This window comes from Paramormyrops kingsleyae, chromosome 24, assembly GCF_048594095.1.
Source record: "Paramormyrops kingsleyae isolate MSU_618 chromosome 24, PKINGS_0.4, whole genome shotgun sequence".
NCBI classification, from domain to species: domain Eukaryota; kingdom Metazoa; phylum Chordata; class Actinopteri; order Osteoglossiformes; family Mormyridae; genus Paramormyrops; species Paramormyrops kingsleyae.
The window spans coordinates 6,847,202-6,867,980 of NC_132820.1; the positions used below are offsets into that span (position 1 = coordinate 6,847,202).

General features: G+C 41.7%; 1 protein-coding gene and 1 long non-coding RNA gene across 3 annotated transcripts; one reads left to right on the forward strand and one right to left on the reverse strand.

Annotated features, from left to right (window-relative positions):
• Window positions 1-10,087: 10,087 nt before the first annotated feature.
• Window positions 10,088-15,160, reverse strand: irf1b (interferon regulatory factor 1b). Its single transcript, XM_023803632.2, has 10 exons — window positions 15,007-15,160; window positions 13,827-13,918; window positions 13,610-13,709; window positions 12,694-12,864; window positions 12,464-12,504; window positions 12,204-12,318; window positions 11,857-11,985; window positions 11,564-11,595; window positions 11,320-11,431; window positions 10,088-10,735 (listed from the first exon to the last, which is right to left on the reverse strand). The coding sequence occupies exons 2-10, from the start codon at window positions 13,911-13,913 to the stop codon at window positions 10,614-10,616; spliced, it is 909 nt and encodes a 302-aa protein (XP_023659400.1). The 5' UTR covers window positions 13,914-13,918; window positions 15,007-15,160; the 3' UTR covers window positions 10,088-10,613.
• Window positions 15,161-15,228: 68 nt separating this feature from the next.
• LOC111839572 (uncharacterized) lies at window positions 15,229-19,462 on the forward strand. Of its 2 annotated transcripts, XR_011985247.1 has the most exons (4): window positions 15,229-15,986; window positions 16,483-16,544; window positions 18,531-18,668; window positions 18,980-19,462. It is a non-coding gene; the product is annotated as an uncharacterized lncRNA (long non-coding RNA). The 2 variants fall into 2 exon arrangements; XR_002837122.2 differs by having other exon boundaries at window positions 18,531-19,462.
• The last annotated feature ends 1,317 nt before the right edge of the window (window positions 19,463-20,779 follow it).

A 20,779-nucleotide genomic window follows, 5' to 3' on the forward strand; every position in this document is an offset into this window, starting at 1 on the left:
AGTAGGTTGTAAATAAACTTACAGGTGCACAGATTTGTGTCGTAAGGTTTTGTTTTATTTTTATTTCATTGTTGTGAAGACACATATGAATTATATCATTTACTTATCCAAAAATAACAACGTTAGTGTCCATGTTCTGGTGACATATAATATAACAGAGGTAACAAATATAAATATCCGGTGCATAATTATGCAGCAGTGTAACATCCGGCTAATGTCTGAAATGTGTCAAACGCTGTCTGCCCTTAATCCCTGGGGAATGTTCTATGTAGCGTTCTATAGTGAGCGAGCGAGCGAACGAACAAGCGAACGAACGAACGAACGAACAAGTGGACATTTCAAACACAGCCTGGAACTGCTCCTGAACTGGCAGGGCGATCGTTTAGCCCTTTGATTGGTACATGCAGGACTGCAATTTCTAGGCTGCACCAACACACTCTTTGCGAGGGGTCACTCGGCGTGCACATTCGTGTAGTCAGTGTTTACATTCCTGAGAACATCCAAAAAAAACCCTAGAGTGGGATGCGATAAAAGTGTATTGGAGTCTCTGCTTTCACTCCTGTGGATAAATGATATATGAAAGCATTGTGGCATTTCAGCAATCAATAAACTTCCAACTGACTTCTGTATGTTAGATTTAAGTATGCCTGAATTATGAAGCAAACAGTTTGAATCTTTACAGGTTGAAGCAAGGGCCATTGTGGATTATTTAAAGAATCATTGGCCTTATCACTGTAGCAATTTGTTTGCTTGGCACCAGACCTGTTTTAGGTCATCTCTATTCTTCTTAATCTAACAGCTTCAGCTTACAGCTATGTGGTACACCGATGGGAAGATAGCGCCTTGTGTTGCACATGCCTTTGATCTTCATGTGTGCCTCTTCATCTGCGTCTCTTCATGATACGGTACCATGTCAATAGTCTCATCAAAGCGGAATTGATGTGTTTGTCTTTGCGTAAATGCGTTTGTGTTTGCATTCTCGTTTGGCATGCAGTGCATCCCATTGCAAGGATTGGTGCCACGTTTGGTTTGCTCTTCTGCGTTAGGAAATGTAACCATAAACTGCGGTCCATATCGCATTGATCATTGTTAAAGTACCAATATGGGGATTGATCTGAGGTAGAAAGTTCAGGTCCAGAAAGTATAAATCCAGACCAAGATTTTGTTTCAACCAACCAGGTGTGTATTCTGTGACTGTGACTCTTTATACTCAACTGGTTGGTTGAAACAAAACCTTGGTCTGGATTTGTACTTTCTGGAACTGAACTTTCTAGCCCTTGGATTGGTGCTTAGTGGAACCGCGATGGAACCCGTGCTGACAATTGGAGGCGTTTTATCAGGTTATTCTCTAAGGTGAAGGTGCTTTTAAACAAAGGGGTTCCTGGTGCAATATAAGCATGACAGCTGAACCCGACTTTGTCTATGAGTCACTGTTCTTTATTTAAAAGGCATGACAAGCAGCTGTCATGGTTTTTAAGGAAGGGCACAGAAGGCTAGTAGAATTTTAGCTTGGATACTTTATCAATCCTCATGAGGAAATTGTCTTTTCACCTACTCCATCTTACTCTCCATCTTACTCTCCATCTTACTCTCCATAACACACATATATCAGTGAGAGCCAGCTTGGCAGCAAAGGGCAGACACCTGCAGTGGCGTCCGTGGAGCTGGGGGTTAAGGGCCTTTGCTCAGGGGCCCACGGGTGTGACAGTTCTGCCAAGGCAGGGGCTTGAACCAGCACCCTTCTGATAACAGGGACAGAGACTTAGCCTGCTGAGCTACATGCTGCTCCCAGGAATCGCTTTTGCACCTTTGAACCAAACATTTAACCTGTTTGTTCTCCCCCCACGTAAGTGCTCCGTGGTGTCATTCTATGTAGATCAGGGCTCTTCAAACCTGGCCCTAGATTCCAAATCCAGGCCGTGTTTTCCGTCCTCCCAGGCAGGTATTTTAATATTTACCGATTCTGATTGGTCGCAGAGGCTTGAAAAAGGCTGGAAAGTCATCAGTGCTGAGACCTTGAGAACCATGACTTGAAGAACCCTGGCATAGATGCACGTAGGCTGTGAACTTTGAACCCATGCTTGGGCTTCACCGCACGCCATTGCTGCTTTTACAGACTATTCTCCCAGTTTATGACTAATCAGATGATGAACGAAGGAGCCCTTTGACCCAGTGCTCTGGTTTTTGACTGACGATGATATAACGCCCTCTGGCACCAGTCGGCAGTCTTGACGCCACACCAGAGCGTGCGGTTGTTTAAAAAAAACAGGCCACATCTCCGGCGAGGTAATCGGTGTGTGCGGCGTGGACTTTGAATATCGAACTGCAGCAGAAATGACTATAAAAATGTAGCAGGATAAAGATGTACTAGAGGTGAAACCTGAAGGTCTATATCCTCCTCAAAGGCTCCACTCTGCAGCTCCACCCAGGGTCTTGTAACGACCTCTTTCCGTGGGCCTTTGAAGTGCTTCCCTTCTGAGTCCTGTGAACCCGTAGTCAGCAAATTTTACTGAGTGCCCGGTTTCGATCATGAACGATCATGCAAAACATACTGGGGGGCGGGGGTTAGTCCGCAACCCAACCCCTAATGCTAACTGTGACACTGTGTGAAAGTCCCTGCATGGCTCTGACACCCACAGCTGTTGCTACAGCCCCCCCTGTCAGGTTTGTCAATCTTTAGCAAATGTTTGGCCTCAGAAGCATCGCTAGACAGTTATGAAAATGGGAGGCGGAGTCTTTACTTGTGGGGTCTGATGGAAATGCCCCATATTATTCTATTTGTGTACATTTATTCGTAGTGGGGGAGGCTAAAGAATATTTTTAGGAGGGCCCCCCTAAAACACCCCTCCTGCCGTCCTCTGGTGCAAACCCTGGCTTCTAGTGTTTGCAGTACTGGAGAGTCATTTAATACCTTGTTCACACGTCCATGACACCTAGTAAGAAACCTTGTATGTGCAACCAAGAAATTTTAAACATTGTGCAGTAATTATGTTGTACAGTAATTCTGTAAAACAGCCGCCACAAATACTATTAATTCTGTACCTTATATATGACAATGATTGTGTCATGAGGAAGAGAAATGAAAATGATAACTTTATATTGAATAAGACTGGAATCAGTGTGAACCCCTGACTTATATATGGATGGATGAATGGATGGATGAATGGATGGATCACATATACGTCACACATACGTCTCTGTTGAGCTGGTATTTACTTCTCATAAAATGGGTTAATGGCTTAAACAAAACTACAAAACATTCATCATAAATTCTACTGTACTGGCTCATAGGGAAATTCCTAGCTAATTTTCCAAAGTTTTAATAGTAATTTTAGGGAATTACCAGTCACAATGCTACATGTTTACAGCAGACAAATGGACGGTACTCCATTCCAGGAATGGATTTTACATTTTCTTTTACATTCACTTTAGATCATGCTTTAATTAACAACCTGCCTCTCTGTAACTGGATTGCACATCATACACTAGTGTTGGGTATTTCAGGTACAGCAAGTACAAATCCAGACCAGGATTTCGTTTCTACCAACCAGTTGCGTACTCTGTGACTGTGATTCATTATACTAACCTAGTTGGTAGAAACAAAATCCTGGTCTGGATTTGTACTTACTGGACCTGAAATGCCCAAACGCTACAATAGGCTAATATATTAGCAAATGCTGTTGAATGCATTATTGCATTATTGCCCTTGACACATTCTTAAGAAGATCAAAGAAGTGTAAGTGTTGTCGCTGGATTCTATTAGACCTATAGATATTTTCGTGTGCAATACTCCCTCACTTCTCTTTAAATAGCCCAGTGCCAAATACCATGCTTACATTAAATCAAAGGTAATTCCTTATGCAGCTAATTAATCAAGGACTTGGCTTACTGGTTTTCAAAAGCAGCCAAAAACAGAACCTGCTTATGGCCTTACAGTATTTTGTACATTTGTGGAATGCAGTGAAGCTCCGACCGGCCTTTATGTTTCATGATTATGTTTGGCATGCAGTGATAATATGGGACAGAAGGGGATTCCTTATTGAAAATGTCATAAACATGTTATAAACATCATAAAGCTCATGTGTAATGTGTGACTCATCATTAGATCATTAGAATTAAGTGGACAACGTGAGGAGCAGTCGTTCAGGCTTCAGGTAACGATTATGCAACCTGTCCAGTGATTATTCCTAACAATTTAAAACCAAGAGTTACACATGGAACACTGTGGATCAGAGTCTTAGTTAGTTAGTATTAGAAGTTAGTAGTATTAAGGTATTTTTGGTATTTTGGAAACTTGGCCAAGCACAGGACGGGGTTGGTCCGTCACGATCAAATAATATTAAAATACCGTGTACCGCAGTGTAATGTCTGGAAGGTATGATGGTATGAAAAATTAGATAGCAGCCTATGCAGAGATAAAATAAAAGAAGTTTCTCTGGCTATATGGCTTCAGCCTTGTTTTGGCTGGAGTTCCGATTCCGATCTCGGAACTCAGCACTTGTTGTTGACGACATGCCGCATTTCCCATGAACCCTTGCGTTCTGACCCACATTTTAATGGTTACACTGTTTCTTTTGGAGCTCTATGTGGAATGTGTGGACTGGAGCCTCTGAACTGTCCCTAGTGTGTGTGTGTGTCTGTGTGTGTGTGTGTGTATATATATATATATATATTACACAGTGGGGACCTAATGTGATTAAAAACCTGCTATTTTGACATCGTGTAGACCGTTTTTTCAGTCCCCACAGAGGGAGACACAATTTTATAAAAAAAAATTATAAAATTTTTAAGTTTTACTTTCTGCCCCTGAACTACCCACCTCTGCCTGGACTAGATAAGCGGTTGAATGAATTTTATTCTGGTGTGACGATCTTACTGCAGCTGGCTCATGTCACCCATTCATGCTGTCATCCTTAAAATATGCCTGAGTCCCACCAGTGGAAAAGAATGCAACAACACCCATTTTATGAGGTGGGGGGGGGTGAAATAAGCTGTTTCGCTAATTTGGCTGGTCACACTGTAAAATGCATATGCATGTGCAGGTTTGACAATTTCTTTTTCTATATGAGTATTAATGATCCATCCATCCATCCATCTTCTGCCGCTTATCTGGGGTCGGGTCGTGGGGGCAGCAGTCTGAGCAGAGATGCCCAGACCTCCCTCTCCCCAGCCACCTCCTCCACCTCCTTCTGGGAGATACCAAGGTGATCCCAGTCATCATCTCTCTGGCGTGTCCTGGGTCTGCCCCGGGGCCTCCCCCCCCCCCCGTTGGACATGCCCGAAACACCTCCCCAGGGAGCCGTCAAGGAGGCCTACTAGGTAGACCACCACCAAACTACCATTACGTTTCCAGATGAATTAAAACCCACCAATCTCTAAAATGAGGGAAGTAGCCAGAACCAACCCTGCAATTAAGCTACGTGCTGGATAATGATTCAGGACGAAATAGCGATACTTTAGGTTCAGGAACAGACTTCAAAACAAAGTGTTACTAAGGGATCTAAAACACTGGACTTCATAATAACTTTCTTATCAGAGTCTTGGACCACTTAGACTCACTCAGTTCACGGATAAAGTATCCTTAATTAACATGAATGTCAAACTAAATATGCAAAAGTATATGTCACATTTAATCATTATAATCTGTGATTTTAATCATATGACCTTTGATTTGCAGATGTAGCCCTGTAGAGCGACTACATTCGCCATGACTAATGGGAGAACGTTCATGTGATTTTTCTGTTTGATCAGCGGGACGTTTATGGGAGGTGCAATAATTTAGGTGTGGAGCACAATTATCAGGCTACATGCCTCAAAACAAACACCCTTTGTTTCAAAGCCGTGGCTTAATAGCCAATCATTTCCCAGTCATTCAGTGTCGAAACAGCCAATCATTTCTCAGTCATTCAATGTCAAAACAGCCAATCAGTTTTAAACCTGATATCTTTAAATACATTTTTAATAATGGTTGTTGGTCATAATGCCTTACAAGTATGTATGCTACAAATTCCAGGCAAATGCCCCCTACAGATTTAAATAAATAGACCTTTTAAGGTACAGAAATTGACTCTGAGGAACATTTCTATACCATTTCTGTACCATTGATGGTACATTAATTCTGTTTGTACCTTTGTCATGTTCCTCAGAGTACATTTCTGTACCTTAAATTAGACTAAAAGGTGCATTTATCTACAGCTAGGATACAACTGGTAGACCCTTGAGGGTACAGCCCCGGTACAAATTGGTACTCCTTTTTTCCGACAGCGTATTGTCAACCGTTAAACGTGGGAAAGCTAGCAGGGAAAACAAATTAAACAAAAAAGAACATGTCGATCAGGCTGTTCCAGTAGGGGATCCCGAAAGAAGGCGTGCGGCCTTAACGTTTGGCGTCGTTGTCGGCTTACGTATTAAATGCAATTACACCACAAGCGCCAAACTACAATAACAAAAACCGAAAAATGCGTCCGGACCAGAAATACGGCGAGTATTTCTATAGTATAGGCTATAGGACGGCTATGAAAAACATCGCGTCGCCCTAAGTTATCTATTACACCACTTGTAAATCTCCAGAGGTTCATACTGGCCACGTAAAATAATAATAGAATTAAATATTCCATCCACTATTTTTTTTTCACAGCGGCTGATTCAGTACAGGATGAGGCTGGGGTATATCCTGTTTAATAATTAAAATTGTTATGATTATTAGTCATTCATAATTAATTTTTTTAGGTTTTGGAGAAAAGTGACAGGATGGCAACAAAGTAGACATTAGAGGACACGTTGCTCTGGGTTAGTGAATATATCTACTAAAGATAGTTAATAAATGCAACATTTTAATATTCAGAGATGCGTCTCAGTAATTCTTTTTGTTCCCGGTGTTCTGACAAAACATCCTACCTATTGAGTGCTATCGAGCCTTTCTGTGCATGTGCAGTTCCACCGTCTTGGGATTACGGTTAGGTTTTAGGGGTTAGGGTTAGGGTTATGGTTAAGGTAAGGGTAACTGACAAAGGTCTTACGCATTTATCTAGATAAGCAATATTTTAGTGCCGGTAAAAAATAGACGTGCGCAAATTCCAACTGGCTCATATTAACATATTTAGATGATCTTGCCATTTTGCATTTTAATAATTTGGCATTCAGTAATGAACTCTGTTTCAAAAAAAGAAGCTAACAGTTTCATATGGATATTTCGGCAGACTGGGGCATATTGGCACACATAATTTTTTTTTTTAAGTTTTTCCATAATTACTAGAACACGCAGGTTAGTTGAATGGTCATAAGCGTACCAAAAGAAAGAGAAGCGTTTAATAAATAGTTTAATATCCTGTTAATATTAATTTCTAAATTCATATTGATCTAATTACACAATAACCATACGTTAGTATTTTGTGATAACGTGTCCCATATGTATCTCCTCATATGGTCAACAGAGAATGTCTGTGAAATAACACACAGGGTAGCCAATTAAAATATGACAAATGCGGGTCCCTAGGGCGGCAACATCTGAGGGACGACGACTTGCCAGTCAACTTCAGTTTGTCTTCGTCAAGGGGCGTCGGCGGTGATGCTCGCCTAGGGCGCCATATCGCTTAGGACCGGTACTGGCCCCGCACACGGTTATTGTTAAGTCTTTGTCGGGGGCGCGTCAGGACGCATAAGCGTTTACAATACGATGCGTGGTTACATGCCTCCCAGACCACCTCGGCAAGTGGTTAGAGCGATCGAGTCTCCATGCATCTCGGTGGTTGTTTAAACTTGAAGGTTGCTTTGTCCACTTGCATTTTACAACTGTCAACAGGCCCTCAGACAGATGATCGATGCAGCAGAACAGGTGTTATGCCGAAAAAGGCATCCCTGCCGTAGAATGCATGCCTGTCTCTAAATGACCGATTGCATGGTCGCTGATCTGAAACGAGTTGAGCTACATAGTCGAGTAAGGCTACCGTAGTGCTAATCAACAGCCCCCAAAAACCAGTAAAATTCTAACCCTAACCCCCAAAAAAACCACTAAAACCATAACCCCCAAAACCCCCCTAAAACCCTAACCCTAACCCCCAAAACACCCCTAAAACCCTAACCCTAACCCCTAAAAAACCCCTGACCCCCAAAAAACCCTAAAAAAGCTAAACTCGTCGTAATACCGGCATGCATTCTAAGGCAGGGATGCCTTTTTCGGCATAACACCTGTTATGTGACGCATCTCCAGATGGCACGCTTGATAAAATACATTAAAATCGTCTGCACAGGAATGATGGTTGTACGTTGGAATGAATGCCATAAATCTGATTATTGCCTTTAGAATCAGACTGGCACTTTGTAGTCTGCGGTGTTTTCCACTTAGGCCTGTACGGCATGCATTTCCTCAGTTTTAAATAATATATTTCCGTATTTTTTTTAAACAATGTGCCCGGTATTTAACCTTGAACCGTGCATTTTTTAAATTTGCATGAAATGCCTTTTTACAGGATATATATTTTTCTGCAGTAGCCTAATGTGTGTCCGGAATCTGTGGATCCTTGCAGAATAGGACCATACCTTGTATGTATACAGACTTTAACAAAGGGCCATTCTTATTCGTCACAATCACTACCTTTGGATACTTATAATTTATTAATAACGCGTGAGACAATGCGCAAAGCCTGTATACAGTACGGGCGAGCATGGTATTCTGTATCAGCCTAAAATTCATTCAGTCGATTTACATGTTGTACAGACAGCTGGAGAGGAATATGCTAAATAATTCCTGTTTCATGAAGTGGGTATCTGGACTTATACTAAAGGCAAATATGAAAAACAAGAAATGCCAGTTTCATTGAGATAAAGAAAAACAAAACACTGCTCTTATCTTCTACTGTAAACGGTGCATAAAAAGAATCCCCATCTGGCGCTCCCGTACCTCCAACTTTCAACCGCTTATCTCGAGTTGCCAAACTTCTTGGGCTCTGCGCTGGATTGGGAAATTCCCAGGGGGAAGCCGCGTGCCAGGGGGGAGCCCAGGCGGTCCAGGGAAGCCTGCGCGCAGCGCGCGCGCTCCAGCAATTTACCAATAAATATTTAGGTGCGGGATTGCTGATTAGGTGCGGGTTTGCTGTTAATTACAGTGACCTGTCAACGATCTCTGTGCCACTCCAACAAAGACTATTTAAGACTGATTAAGGAGCATTAATCTCACGTATTCAATAACAAATATAAAAAAAATTAAGATTTTCTTACATTCATGTTAACTGGTTTTGAAATTACTAATAATAGGCTAACTGAAATTCCCACATATTGAAAGGCGTGAAGAGCGAACTTCCGTTTCTTCAGTCAGTTGTAATATTGGTTAATTTGAATGAGCCGAGGGTTAAAAGCCAGTTTCGGCACAGAAGGTCAAGTGCTTAATGGCGGAGACCGTGTCTTGTAGACATCTGACAACTACAAGCAATCTGTGTCTTCTTGGTCATAATTTGCCCGTGTTTGACCGAGAGTAAACGTTTGTCCATGGACACTTTCTGCGTGCGAGTGAACGCGTTTGCTTGTCATGGAAACGCCATAGGTCACACTCATAAAGTCTTTCAGCTGTAAAACTATTACATATCGCCTTTAATCTGATGCCTGAATCACAATGACCGCAAAAATGCTTGGATAAACGACCCCGTAGAAGCAGCTGTCCAATAAAACGTATTAAGTAATAATAGGGAAGCATTCAAGAAACTACAGAATGTCCCCAAATGCAAGATGGACACTTTAATCACATTTGCAGCATTCCCTGACTTGAGGATCCTGCTGGACTCACATTGACTCTTGGCCATCAAAGACGCAGTGATAATGTAAAATGAGCAGACTCATTATATTAGATTGAGTTAATAATTTAGATTATGTTCCATTACACCAGGATAATAAATAACCCGACACAACCAGCACATCACAAGCTAAATACTGCCAATGAGAATCACAAAAAAATCTTAATAAACAAAGTAAGTACAATTTGGTTTATTTTGTACAAAAATAGTCTTTTTACAAATATACAATTATGTACATGACCAAAACACCAAAAATGGATAGACTTATAGACATCTTAAGGAAATCAACCAACCCCCCCCCCCCCCCCCCCCACTTGTAAATGCCACAAATATTCCAAATGGAATACTCTTAATTTTCTTTAAAGACATTTGACAATCTTTGTTTTCTCTGAACAGCAATATTATTTTTTTTGCCTCATCATTTTTTTTCTTTTCAGTTTTTGCTCTTCCTTCCTTTTCCAATTGTCCATAAAAATCACAGAGACAGTGCTTTGCAGCAGAAGGTGCTAAACTAAATGGCATCTAAACATCGATACAGCCATAGCAGTTACAGTAGTAGCAGTATAAAACGTTTTTTTCCTGCATATTTGGGCCTAATTAGAACATTTATTATGCATTTAGTTGAGTGGTAGTTTAATTGTTTTATATATAAAGTGCAATAGTCTTCCACAAAAAAGAAATAGCACAGTTTAAACATTAATATCAGCACTGTTCATAAAAAATATATAAATCCTTGAAAATAGTTCAAATTATATGCCCGTTACCCTTACAGGTAAAATGTCTGTGTATAAATTTCTCCACAGCTGATAAATCACAATCCCATGGCATTCAATGAGGGCAGCAAATTGGCTGACTTGGGTAAAAATTCATGCCGTTGCTGGTCTCGTAGTCTCTAATAGCACCAGAAGTTTCGGAATGCAGCTCGGAGTAATACAACTCGTTTTCTGCCCCTGCAAAGGAAACAAGCGATAATATAAAAACACGCATAAATTACATGTTTGATGCATAGAGAAGATATCATGGTCAATTGATAGAACAAACATCAATTGAGCGAACAATGGATGTCATGGTGAATGAGTAACATAGGAGAAAGGATGCCAAAGCAACCAAACATGAACCCAAGTCTGAGATTTCCAAAAAAATCACTAGCAAAAGGCTATAACAATGACAGCTGTTGTATCATTTTTATGTTTACAGTTTTATTATAGATCTGTTGACAGGTTTCAATGTGCCTGCCATTGGCTAAATATCACTTATAACTGACTTGATTTATCCTTTACAGTCTCTTGATATGTTTTGTTGATTTTGTAACTATTACAATAACTTGTTTGTCATAAATAGGCAACTACCTTCAACGATATAAAATAAAATCTTCAGAGAAACTGTTTTCATCAATAGGCTTCTATTTCCCTGTGAGAGTGGAGTGAATCAAATTCTTTAGCCAATCAGATGAGAGCTGATAGCTCCCCTTTAGCTGCACCTGATTGGCTGATGGGCACTGTTGCCCCATTGGATGAGGGAATGGTATACTTACCAGAGTATAAGCTGTCCTGACTGTGACTGGAATCTGCAGCCCCCATGTCATTGCTCAGGAACCCTTTGCCATCTATGCTGCTTTGCTGCCACTGTTCTTGCTCATAAGCCAGCTGCGAAAAAGCGACATTGCAAGAGTTCATGGATTCCGAAGTATAGTTCATAGTCCATATATTTCTGTATATAATGCTTGGAGGGTATAATCAGTGCATGGACATGATAGAATGTACCAAAGCCAAACTTACATCAATGAGAACTGCCTCATCATCTTCAAAGCCTGAAACAGGAATGATTAGGTAAAAATTAAAATAATTTTTCACAATTATTACACTTATTCTATATACAGGTAGCGTAAACGCCAGATTCCTTACGGCTATGCAGATGAGGCAGGCCAGTTAAAACACGTCAAAGACAGTACAGGTAACATGCACATGGAGTACAGCTAATCCCAAGAATTACCATCCATATGGAGGACAGGCAATTAATTACGAAGTTACCCGTAATTTAATGATTGACAGTGGCCCCTTTGGTACGCTACCTGAGGACGGTAAAGGTGACACCTGGAAATGGAACACATTAGTGCTGTCAACTTCGGATACGGTTGTCGTCACTGCGGGAGGCCAGTTGGAGAAATCTTCCTCGTTCCCATACTGGTGGGATGAACTGACTACAGATAAAATGGAGAAAGGTCATCTTGCAATGTAATAGCAATGCACCATTATTGACTTTTTGTACTGAGGTCTACATTGATGCTGTTCATATTGACCTAAAGAGTCTGCTGTTCGGTTTTTGTAGTTTTTGAGCAGTTCTGCCATTACCAAGGTGTATATAATTCTGAAAGACCGAAACTGAAGTTCTGAGAGCCCCAGTCAGCGAAAGGCCTACCTTGATTCTCTGAACTGTCCACTGTCGTCTCTTGCATGGGTTCATCCTGAACAGTTGTCTCTGTTTTTGATTGTTTGTGGTCCACATCATCCATTTTGGTATCTGACTCAACGACCTAAAGAACAAGCAAGAGTTTTGTAGTCCATGTTTAAAAGAGAAGGATTTTCCTCTTCCTGCTAATGGACAATGTAGTAGGTATGGATGGAGGACACCTCAAAGATCGTTGGTAACTGAAAAGTTATTATTTAAGGAGAACTTGCCTTCATCTTTCTTCTGTTATCTTTCGTCCTTGATTTCTTTTCTGTCAAAAGACAATAAATGCCTTTAACAGCCACGAATTATCCAGCTGAGGTGATAGCTTAACTGTTGACCAATGGTTACTAACAATGGCTCCGTGCTCAAGGGTGACTTTGCAAGAGTTCTATTAAATGCCATACAGACTGCTTTGAATGTTTTTGCAGTGTCTATTTACGTATGCATAGTCGCGTACCTTTTTTCTTGGTGACAGATTGCAACATTCTGTAGACTCTGACGGCATCTGAGCCCTTGTGAACGCTTTTTGCTTTGACTTCTTCGATGTCCGGGAGGGAGTTCATGGCACAGCGGAAGTTGGCCTTCCACGTTTTTGGGTCAGGGTGGGTGACACCGGGCTTGTATTTCCCTGGGAAAATAGGACTGATTTCAGCACACCTGGCGAACTTGTCAGGATTGAAGGGTAATATCAGGGACAGAAGAATCCCCAGAATACATTAGACAGATGACAAACTTGAATTCAACATATGTGGGCTGTACAAATGAGGGAAGACATTAAGTACAGCGTCTCCCCAGTGTCATGCCCTGCTCGTCTGATCCTCCCATGTGCCATGCCCCCTCGCTACCTCGTGTGGAATCCCCGTGTTACCAGCTGTTTCCCGTTGTTGTTAATTAGTTTCGTGTACATAAGCCCACGTTCAAGTATGTTTGCCCAGTCCTGTCATTAATGTCATTTTGAGTTTGCTGCTTGTTCCGTTGTCCTGCTTTCCTTTACATTCAATTAAACCCGGTGTCCCTGCTTCCCCGGTCCGTGCCCCAGCAATACATGACACCCAGGTTATGACGGGACTATGTTCTGAAAAAGCTATAGTAAGGCTAACATTATTGTAAGGCGAAAATGCATTTTAATACGGTACACGTAACCTAACAAACATCTTAGCCTAGCCTAGCTTAAACATGCTTAAAACACTTACATTAGCCTGCAGTTGGGCAAAATAATTAACACAAAGCCTATTTATGATAAACTTCTGAATATTGAATGTAATTTATCGCATAATGTGCTGAATGTGAAAAACATTTACTCATCGTAAAGTCCGAAATATCGTAATCACGGACCATCAGTATATTAATTACACTGCAGGTGTCTTGCTTACCTGTATGAATGGCCCACTGCATAAAGAGCGACGCGTCTTTGTCCATTTCCCAGCCATGACGAGCCGCGTGCTTCCATGGAATGGAGAATATTTTCTTCTCCTTAAAACAACAAGCAAATGAGCATGATATATGTACTGCCCCCCTGGTATGCTTAAATGTTTTGTAAACTTAGCCGGACATGCGCACAGAGCGTCTATCCTGCTGTCGCTCTCGTACCGTGTCGACCCATCTCAGCCCTTGAATTTCCTGGTGTTCAATTTTCTTCTCCAACCAAGGTCTCATTTTCATGCGTTGCACAGGCATGATCGCTGCAAGAACAAGGGCAATCTATAATGTTTAACACGTTTCATCGTTTCTTTCACAATAAAAGTAACGCAAATCACCACCGCGAAGCAGTTTCATAGCCACGCTGTTAGCGGAAATTATAGTAAACCTACCGGTGTCATATTACCAGCAATGCGAAGCAAGACCGCGCTGATTACAGTATATAACACTAAACACAGTTTTCCAAACATTCAAAAAAACGAGCGGTTATGTTGGAATAATGTAATTCTATGCATAAATCTCGTATTCGAATACTCTCTTTTGTTTGTTTCTCAAACCTATTAACCAAATAGATGCAGCAACGTGTTCTTTTATTCAAGGCATGTTCATTTAAGAAAGTTTACAAGTTCATTGCCGAGTACTGCTATATAGATTAAATTACAGCCATACTATGGAGCACTAAAAAGATCATCATAACTGCATTCAGTTTATTATTAAATGACAATAACACTCGATGCGCCGCGTTTGCGATTTGTATTGCTGTTACGTATCATTTTATAATGTGTCACCGGAAGGTATAAATACAGTATGCGCTTGTTTAAAGCAGCAGAAACATATAGAAACTTACTTATTGTCGATTTTTACAAAGTTTTGGTCGAATGAACAGGCCGTCTGTATGACGTGATAAGGTGGAGCGGCTGAACACAGACGGCAATCGGCACTATTGTGGGATAAGGTACGCAAGCTTGTTTTGCCGTTTAATAGCAAGAAGAAAAAATATATAGGCCTATATATATGTAGGCCTATCTTCACGTGATTTGATAAAAGCAGGGAACAACATTCGCTTTGCTTCATTTAATGCAAAAAATAAGATAAATAATAATAATAAATACGAATGCAGCAAAACAGCGCAGTAAACGTTATTATGATAAATATAACTAACAATAACCGCATACATTGTGGTGTGTGTACAAACATAGTAACATATTAGTCAAGATAGTTGAATTAATTATTAATCTATGTGCATCTATATAGACATTCTAAAATATACCAAATATACCGATGAATATAGGCTACTAAAAAGAATTGTGGAACTAACTCCCCGTGATGAAAATGATAATAAAATACTCACGTTATGTAACTTTAAAATGTTTCCTATGCCGTTATTAGTAAGGAGGTTGGTTGAAGTTACTCCAGATTTCTGCAGAAGTATCCGATATCGAGAACAACAGCAATCAGCTCTACTCCACCCCGTGCGACCCGCGCGCCTTGTTAAATACTGCTGGTATTCCCCGGTAGTGACTGAAAAGCAGTCAGGCACTCGCGCTTGCGCGCTGTCACGCAGCGCTACTGTACGGCAACAGTCAGCGCCTGATTTCCGAGAAATCATGTCTTTGTTAGCAATGCACTACAGAGGAGGAAGTCATACACAAAAAACAACAAGCCAAATCCTGTGCAGCAAGACAAGTGAATACCGCATATTTCTGCATGTTTGTGCAACTAGCCAGTCAACAATATTTCATACCCTTGTAAATCGATTATGCAAAATTTTTTCTAATTTTGTGATTCATGCAATATGATTTATGAATAAGTCTCAGTGTCTATTATTATTATTATTATTATTATTATTATTATTATTGTTATGGATTAGACAACTGTTGCAAATGGTATGTTTTTAGTAGCCTATGTGAAGTGCAAACTTTCGGGTTAAACCTTATCGGTTTGACCTACTAGGACTCCCCTACATTTCCAGGAAATGCTGTAGAATCTGTATTTGACCGCCAGATGGCGCGATGTATTACATCCAGGCGGCGCAAGTCGCACAGAAGCCAGTCTAAGGGATATTAAAGCGTGAGAAGTCCAGGTCTTTTGAGAAATTTTCAAATGCAAAACCGCAAGGGAGACGAAGAGGCAAATGAAATCCCCCCACCCCTATTTTTTTATTGGTCTGTCCTCCAATTTACAGTGAAAAATTTGGGTTTTGGTGGCAGGATTGGCACTCCGGCCACCAGAAAAGTCTCACACTGGTCCATTCGGACTAGTGTGCTGCTGAGGTATCACCCGCCGCATGGTTGCACTCAGGTTCTCATCCCTGAGGTGGTTTGTCGTGCGGTGAGTATCAATGCATGCTCATTCCCTACCTACAAATACTTTGCGTGTGAGTTTTTTTTTTTCTCTCTGAATAAGGCATGTGCATTTAGATTACTATAGGGTTAAATCGTTTTTATTGGTGTCCGTTGTGTAATCAGTATTGTGGTGGAAAAGTGTGTACGGTCCTTTCCCGTACAGTCATACTCTCTGTTTCTTCTTGAGTGTGAGTGCTTATTGTGTGAACGACTGCCAAATGAAATAATTCCCCAGAGTTACCTCTGATTTACGGGGTGACGTTTGTAGAACGTTGCATGCTGTGGGGTGGCGTTCGTAAAATCTTGCATGCTCTGTAATCCCGCTCAGTTTTGCCACATTTAGCTTTGCCAGACGTAAAAAAAAAATACACTACAATTTTCAACTGTCACTTTTTCAAATAATTAGAGAGGCAGTCATGTAAATCCATGCTAAAACTTTTCTAAGCTAAATATCTTTGTATGTGGTGGATTTTCTGTACCAGATGAGGTTCCAGCACCTCGAAGAACCCCCAACCATCATGGAAACCCCTTGCTGGTGAGGGAGGTGAGTACAGAGCGGCCAGACTCGTTAGAGTTCATAGGAAGGCCTTAAGTGTGAAAATTGCAGCTTGGTATAGCGGCGGCGGGGCGGTTACAGAATGGCTTCTCTAGACACACAACTTGTGTGAATAAATATCCGCCACTATCTAATGAGCCAATGCCACAGGGGCGAATGGAAACCCCCCTCGCCCCCCCAAGGCTTACGTGAGACATTCTAGGTCTGAAGCACAGTCCCGTTCCGGCCCCCGCGGCGACCCTGGAGTTCAGCGAAGCTAAATATCTGCGTGCGGGGGCTTACAGGCTTCCCGAGTTACAGTGTCCCATAAAAGGGTGTTTTTTCCATTAATGTCACAGCGACCCCCCCCCCTTGCCCCTTCATGTATAAATCAGTCCAGTTCAGCAGCTGGTCGCGCTCCTCTGGATTACTTCATTCACCTCGTCAAAGTTTGTGAGGCCTGTTCCTCAAGGGGGAGTTCCGGTGCAGCGACCATCGCGAATGTGACAGGACCTCCTCATGAAGAGCGATTCTTTCTGATTTGGTCAATTGCTTAAGTACCACCTTGGTTGTAACCTTGTTGTTGCAATAAAGACTGAATTTGGATCTACACAAGTGGCTTCTGACTCTTAATTTGGCGGGAAGGAAAAAACCAGCACAAGTCACGACACACTTAAACAGTTTGAACACAAAGCAACTGTAGTGTTCCTCCATCTATAAAAACTCTTCTTTGTTATGATAAAACGGTGCAAACAGGAATTAACAACAAGTATTTCAGAAAATTAGCTTATTAATTTAAAATAGTTTGCAGATCACTGGCATCTTTGATATCAATTGTATCAAATTATTAATCCCTGATCCTCCACTCAGAACCACATACAGAACCAGTCAAAAGTCTGGACACATTTGCTTTTAATGCACGTGTCTCTATATTAGCTGTTGTTCATGTTGGCAATGAAGTAACACATATCAAATATTTCAACCAAATTTTACACTCTTCAAAACAGCCCCCTTTTGCTTCAACGGCAGCGCTGCAGACTCTCAGCATTCATTCACCCAGCTTCCAGATGTAGCCACCTGGGATGCTTCTCCTACAGGCCTGAAGGAGTTTCCACAAGTTCTGGGCACAAGTCAGCTACCTTGCTCTGACTCTTTGATCCAACTCATCCCAAACCAGCTGTATAGGGTTCAGGTGGGGGGATTGTGGGGGGGGGGGGGGCAGGTCATCTGTCACAGCACTCTGTCTCTTTAATTGTTCACAAGATAATACCGTGCTTACATAACCTGGAGGGGAGCTTGGGGTCAGTATCTTGTTCAAAAACAAATGATTTTCGGTAGGCGTGTCCAGACTTTTGACTGATAATGCATGTAATGCATGGACAGAGTTGTCCTAGCCCTGGATGCCGGAAGCATGGTACACCTTGGATGGGAAGCCACTCCGTCAGTGGGCAGGAACACAGACTTGGGGGGGGGGGGGGGGGGCGACGACACACACCCACATAAACACAAGGAAATCACAGAAAATACCCATGTGCGTGCGCTGACGTCAAGCCCACAAGCTGAGCGGTGAGCAGTGGAAACCAGCCCACTGAACCACTGTCCCACACTGCGCTGAAGGAGGCGGATGCAAGATAAAGCATGTATAACAAATAAACAACAATAAATAATCCCATGGGCTATAGACTGGGAGGCACCAAGGGGGGGGGGGCGGCACTGGGGAAACAGTTGCCGCATCAAAATAATTACCTATAAATAAGTTAATGTAAACCGTTAAAATTTAATAAAGATCTGAATCATGTCTATGTTTATCTATTTTCTGTGTGCATATGAGTTTGGGGGTGGGGCCGTGGTTAGCGTTGCTGCCTCACACTTCTGGGTCCAGGGTTTGAGCCTCCAACATGACCCTATGTGTGTGGAGTTTGGAGTTACTTGAGTGTGTGAATGCTGTTGGTGCCCCATCCTGGCTAATCCCCCCCCCCTCTTTTGCACCTTTAGCTTCTGGGATTGGCTCTGGACCCCCATGACTGCATAAGACAAGTGTGATATACAGTAGAAGATGAATGAACGGATTTCTGAGTTCTTCAAAAGCAACCAAAGGAGTGACCGTGACTCTATGCCCCGCCCATTCATTCTGTGAGTGACAGGTGACTCTATGCCCCGCCCATTCATTCTGTGAGTGACTGGAGGGTGCGCCTACACTACAGTAAAATCTTTGAATGAGTTCGATCATTTGACTCCCTGTCAGTTCTCTGTTCTAATTTCAGAACATGTTGTCACTGAGCACTTTAAGAAACATGACTTTAGGACAATAAACTGACTCTGACCTCATCTGTCCGGCCGCAGTAACAAATTGCGCTGATGCAATGTGTTCAGTCCGCCTCGGCACTAACGCATTTTTCCTATCTACATCACATCTTTCGTGATTGTCCTATTTTCAAAAACAGACAGAAGAGCCTGTCTAGGTTGCTCTGCTGGGAGTTTTGGAGATATCGGCCGAAGAATTGGTAAACGTACCAGAGCACGGTGCACTTGTTGTGCTAACAAATACATTGGAGCTCAATTTCATGGAATGATAATTGATATTTGTATACAATTCCTTCGCCTCTCCCTGTACAAATCGTTGCTGCTGCTGTGGGTTATTCAGATTTTGGAGGGGTCTCCGACAGGAAGAAGGCAGAACCTGAATTCCCCATCTCAGCTGAAAAAAGGCTACACCCTACTGGAGCCAGAAGAGTTCCACGGAGTTAATATTAATGCGTCCTCGCATCTTCCATCGCCGACTGGCTGGCAAATGCATCTCCCTGCTGCAAGAGTGACCCAGCAACATGTCAGGACGAAAAGATGACTTCAGCTGGAACACTCCCACCATTGAAAGTCTACACAACTCCAGACATGTTGCGATTCTATTAAAGAAAGATTAAGCCAAATTGTGCAAGCGTAGATGTTCTCTGTGGTGTGCTTTGTCTTCATACTCCCCCCCCCCCATTGGCATCCTGGTAATGGTCCTGCCCCCTACCTCCAAGAAAATCTTGGGCCTGGCCATCGGATTTGTCTTGGCACCAACCCTGGCACTCGGTAAAGCATATAATCTCTACATTTTCCAAAGACTCAATCCTTGATAATGCTACACGTTTTGGCAAGGATCGAACCACCACATATGATAATTCTTGCAGTCGTCTTGCTGGTCGGTACCAGTAGGTAAGTATCTTGACTGGAGGAAAAAGTAAAAACTGGCATAAAGTGCTTCAAATTCAATTCATCATTTCTCTGTCCAGAAATGTGACATTTATTTTTCACAAAAATAAAGAATATTCCTTACTCTATTGAAAATGAATGATAGGTCCCCATTCATCAGGTCATGGGGTACCCCAATAGTCTAATACTTCAAAAAGATAATCATGTGTAATTTTGGTATCTTTATTTGGTATCTAAATGAAACATTCTGACTTATTAAATCTAACCTGTACCAATGGTTGTTTTTTTTTTTACCTGCCTGTGCTTATTACTCATGAATAATTACACCCCATCTGTACCCCTCAATCCTCCAGCCCATTAATTACACAATCTTTGTTACCTTTACATATTTTGTCCTTTTTCCCACTGACCTGGCAGCCTAAATTGTTACATTTCTCTGTTAGTGTTCCTCTGCGTGTTAAGTCTGAACTGTCTACTATATCATGATTTCTGTAAGATTTACTGTCACAGTAAACATATCCAAGTGATGCAGGGTCGGTAGGATAACACAGGGAAGCTTATCAGCACCCCCAAGATACAAGAGGCTAAAGTGCACGACAAGCAACCAAAGCGGCCATTTTGGTTCCAACAAACAAAGAACCAACTGCAACTTATTTGAGCTGCATTATAGCTCCCGATCTGTACGGAACCATTCATGGAGCAAAAGTACTGCTTTCTATGCTCAACCAATACCAATCGAGCTTTGCCCTCCACAGAACATCCATTTATCTATTAAGAAAGCACCACATATGTCTAGTGAAATTCACCATATCGTCATTCTAAAATGAAAAATACATATCTCTAAAAATCCATCGTTTCATGACCGTGAAAAAACACATTTTCTCACAAAGTACTTTTATAAAATGCATCTTTTCATTGGTCAATTGGATGTCAAACATTATAAGACAGAGGAAAATGGGCGTTTTCCATCTTTAGAAAAAGTCACACTCTTCAAAAAGTACATATACGCTGTTTCCATCATACTGCAACAAAATAGTGTATTGTAATTG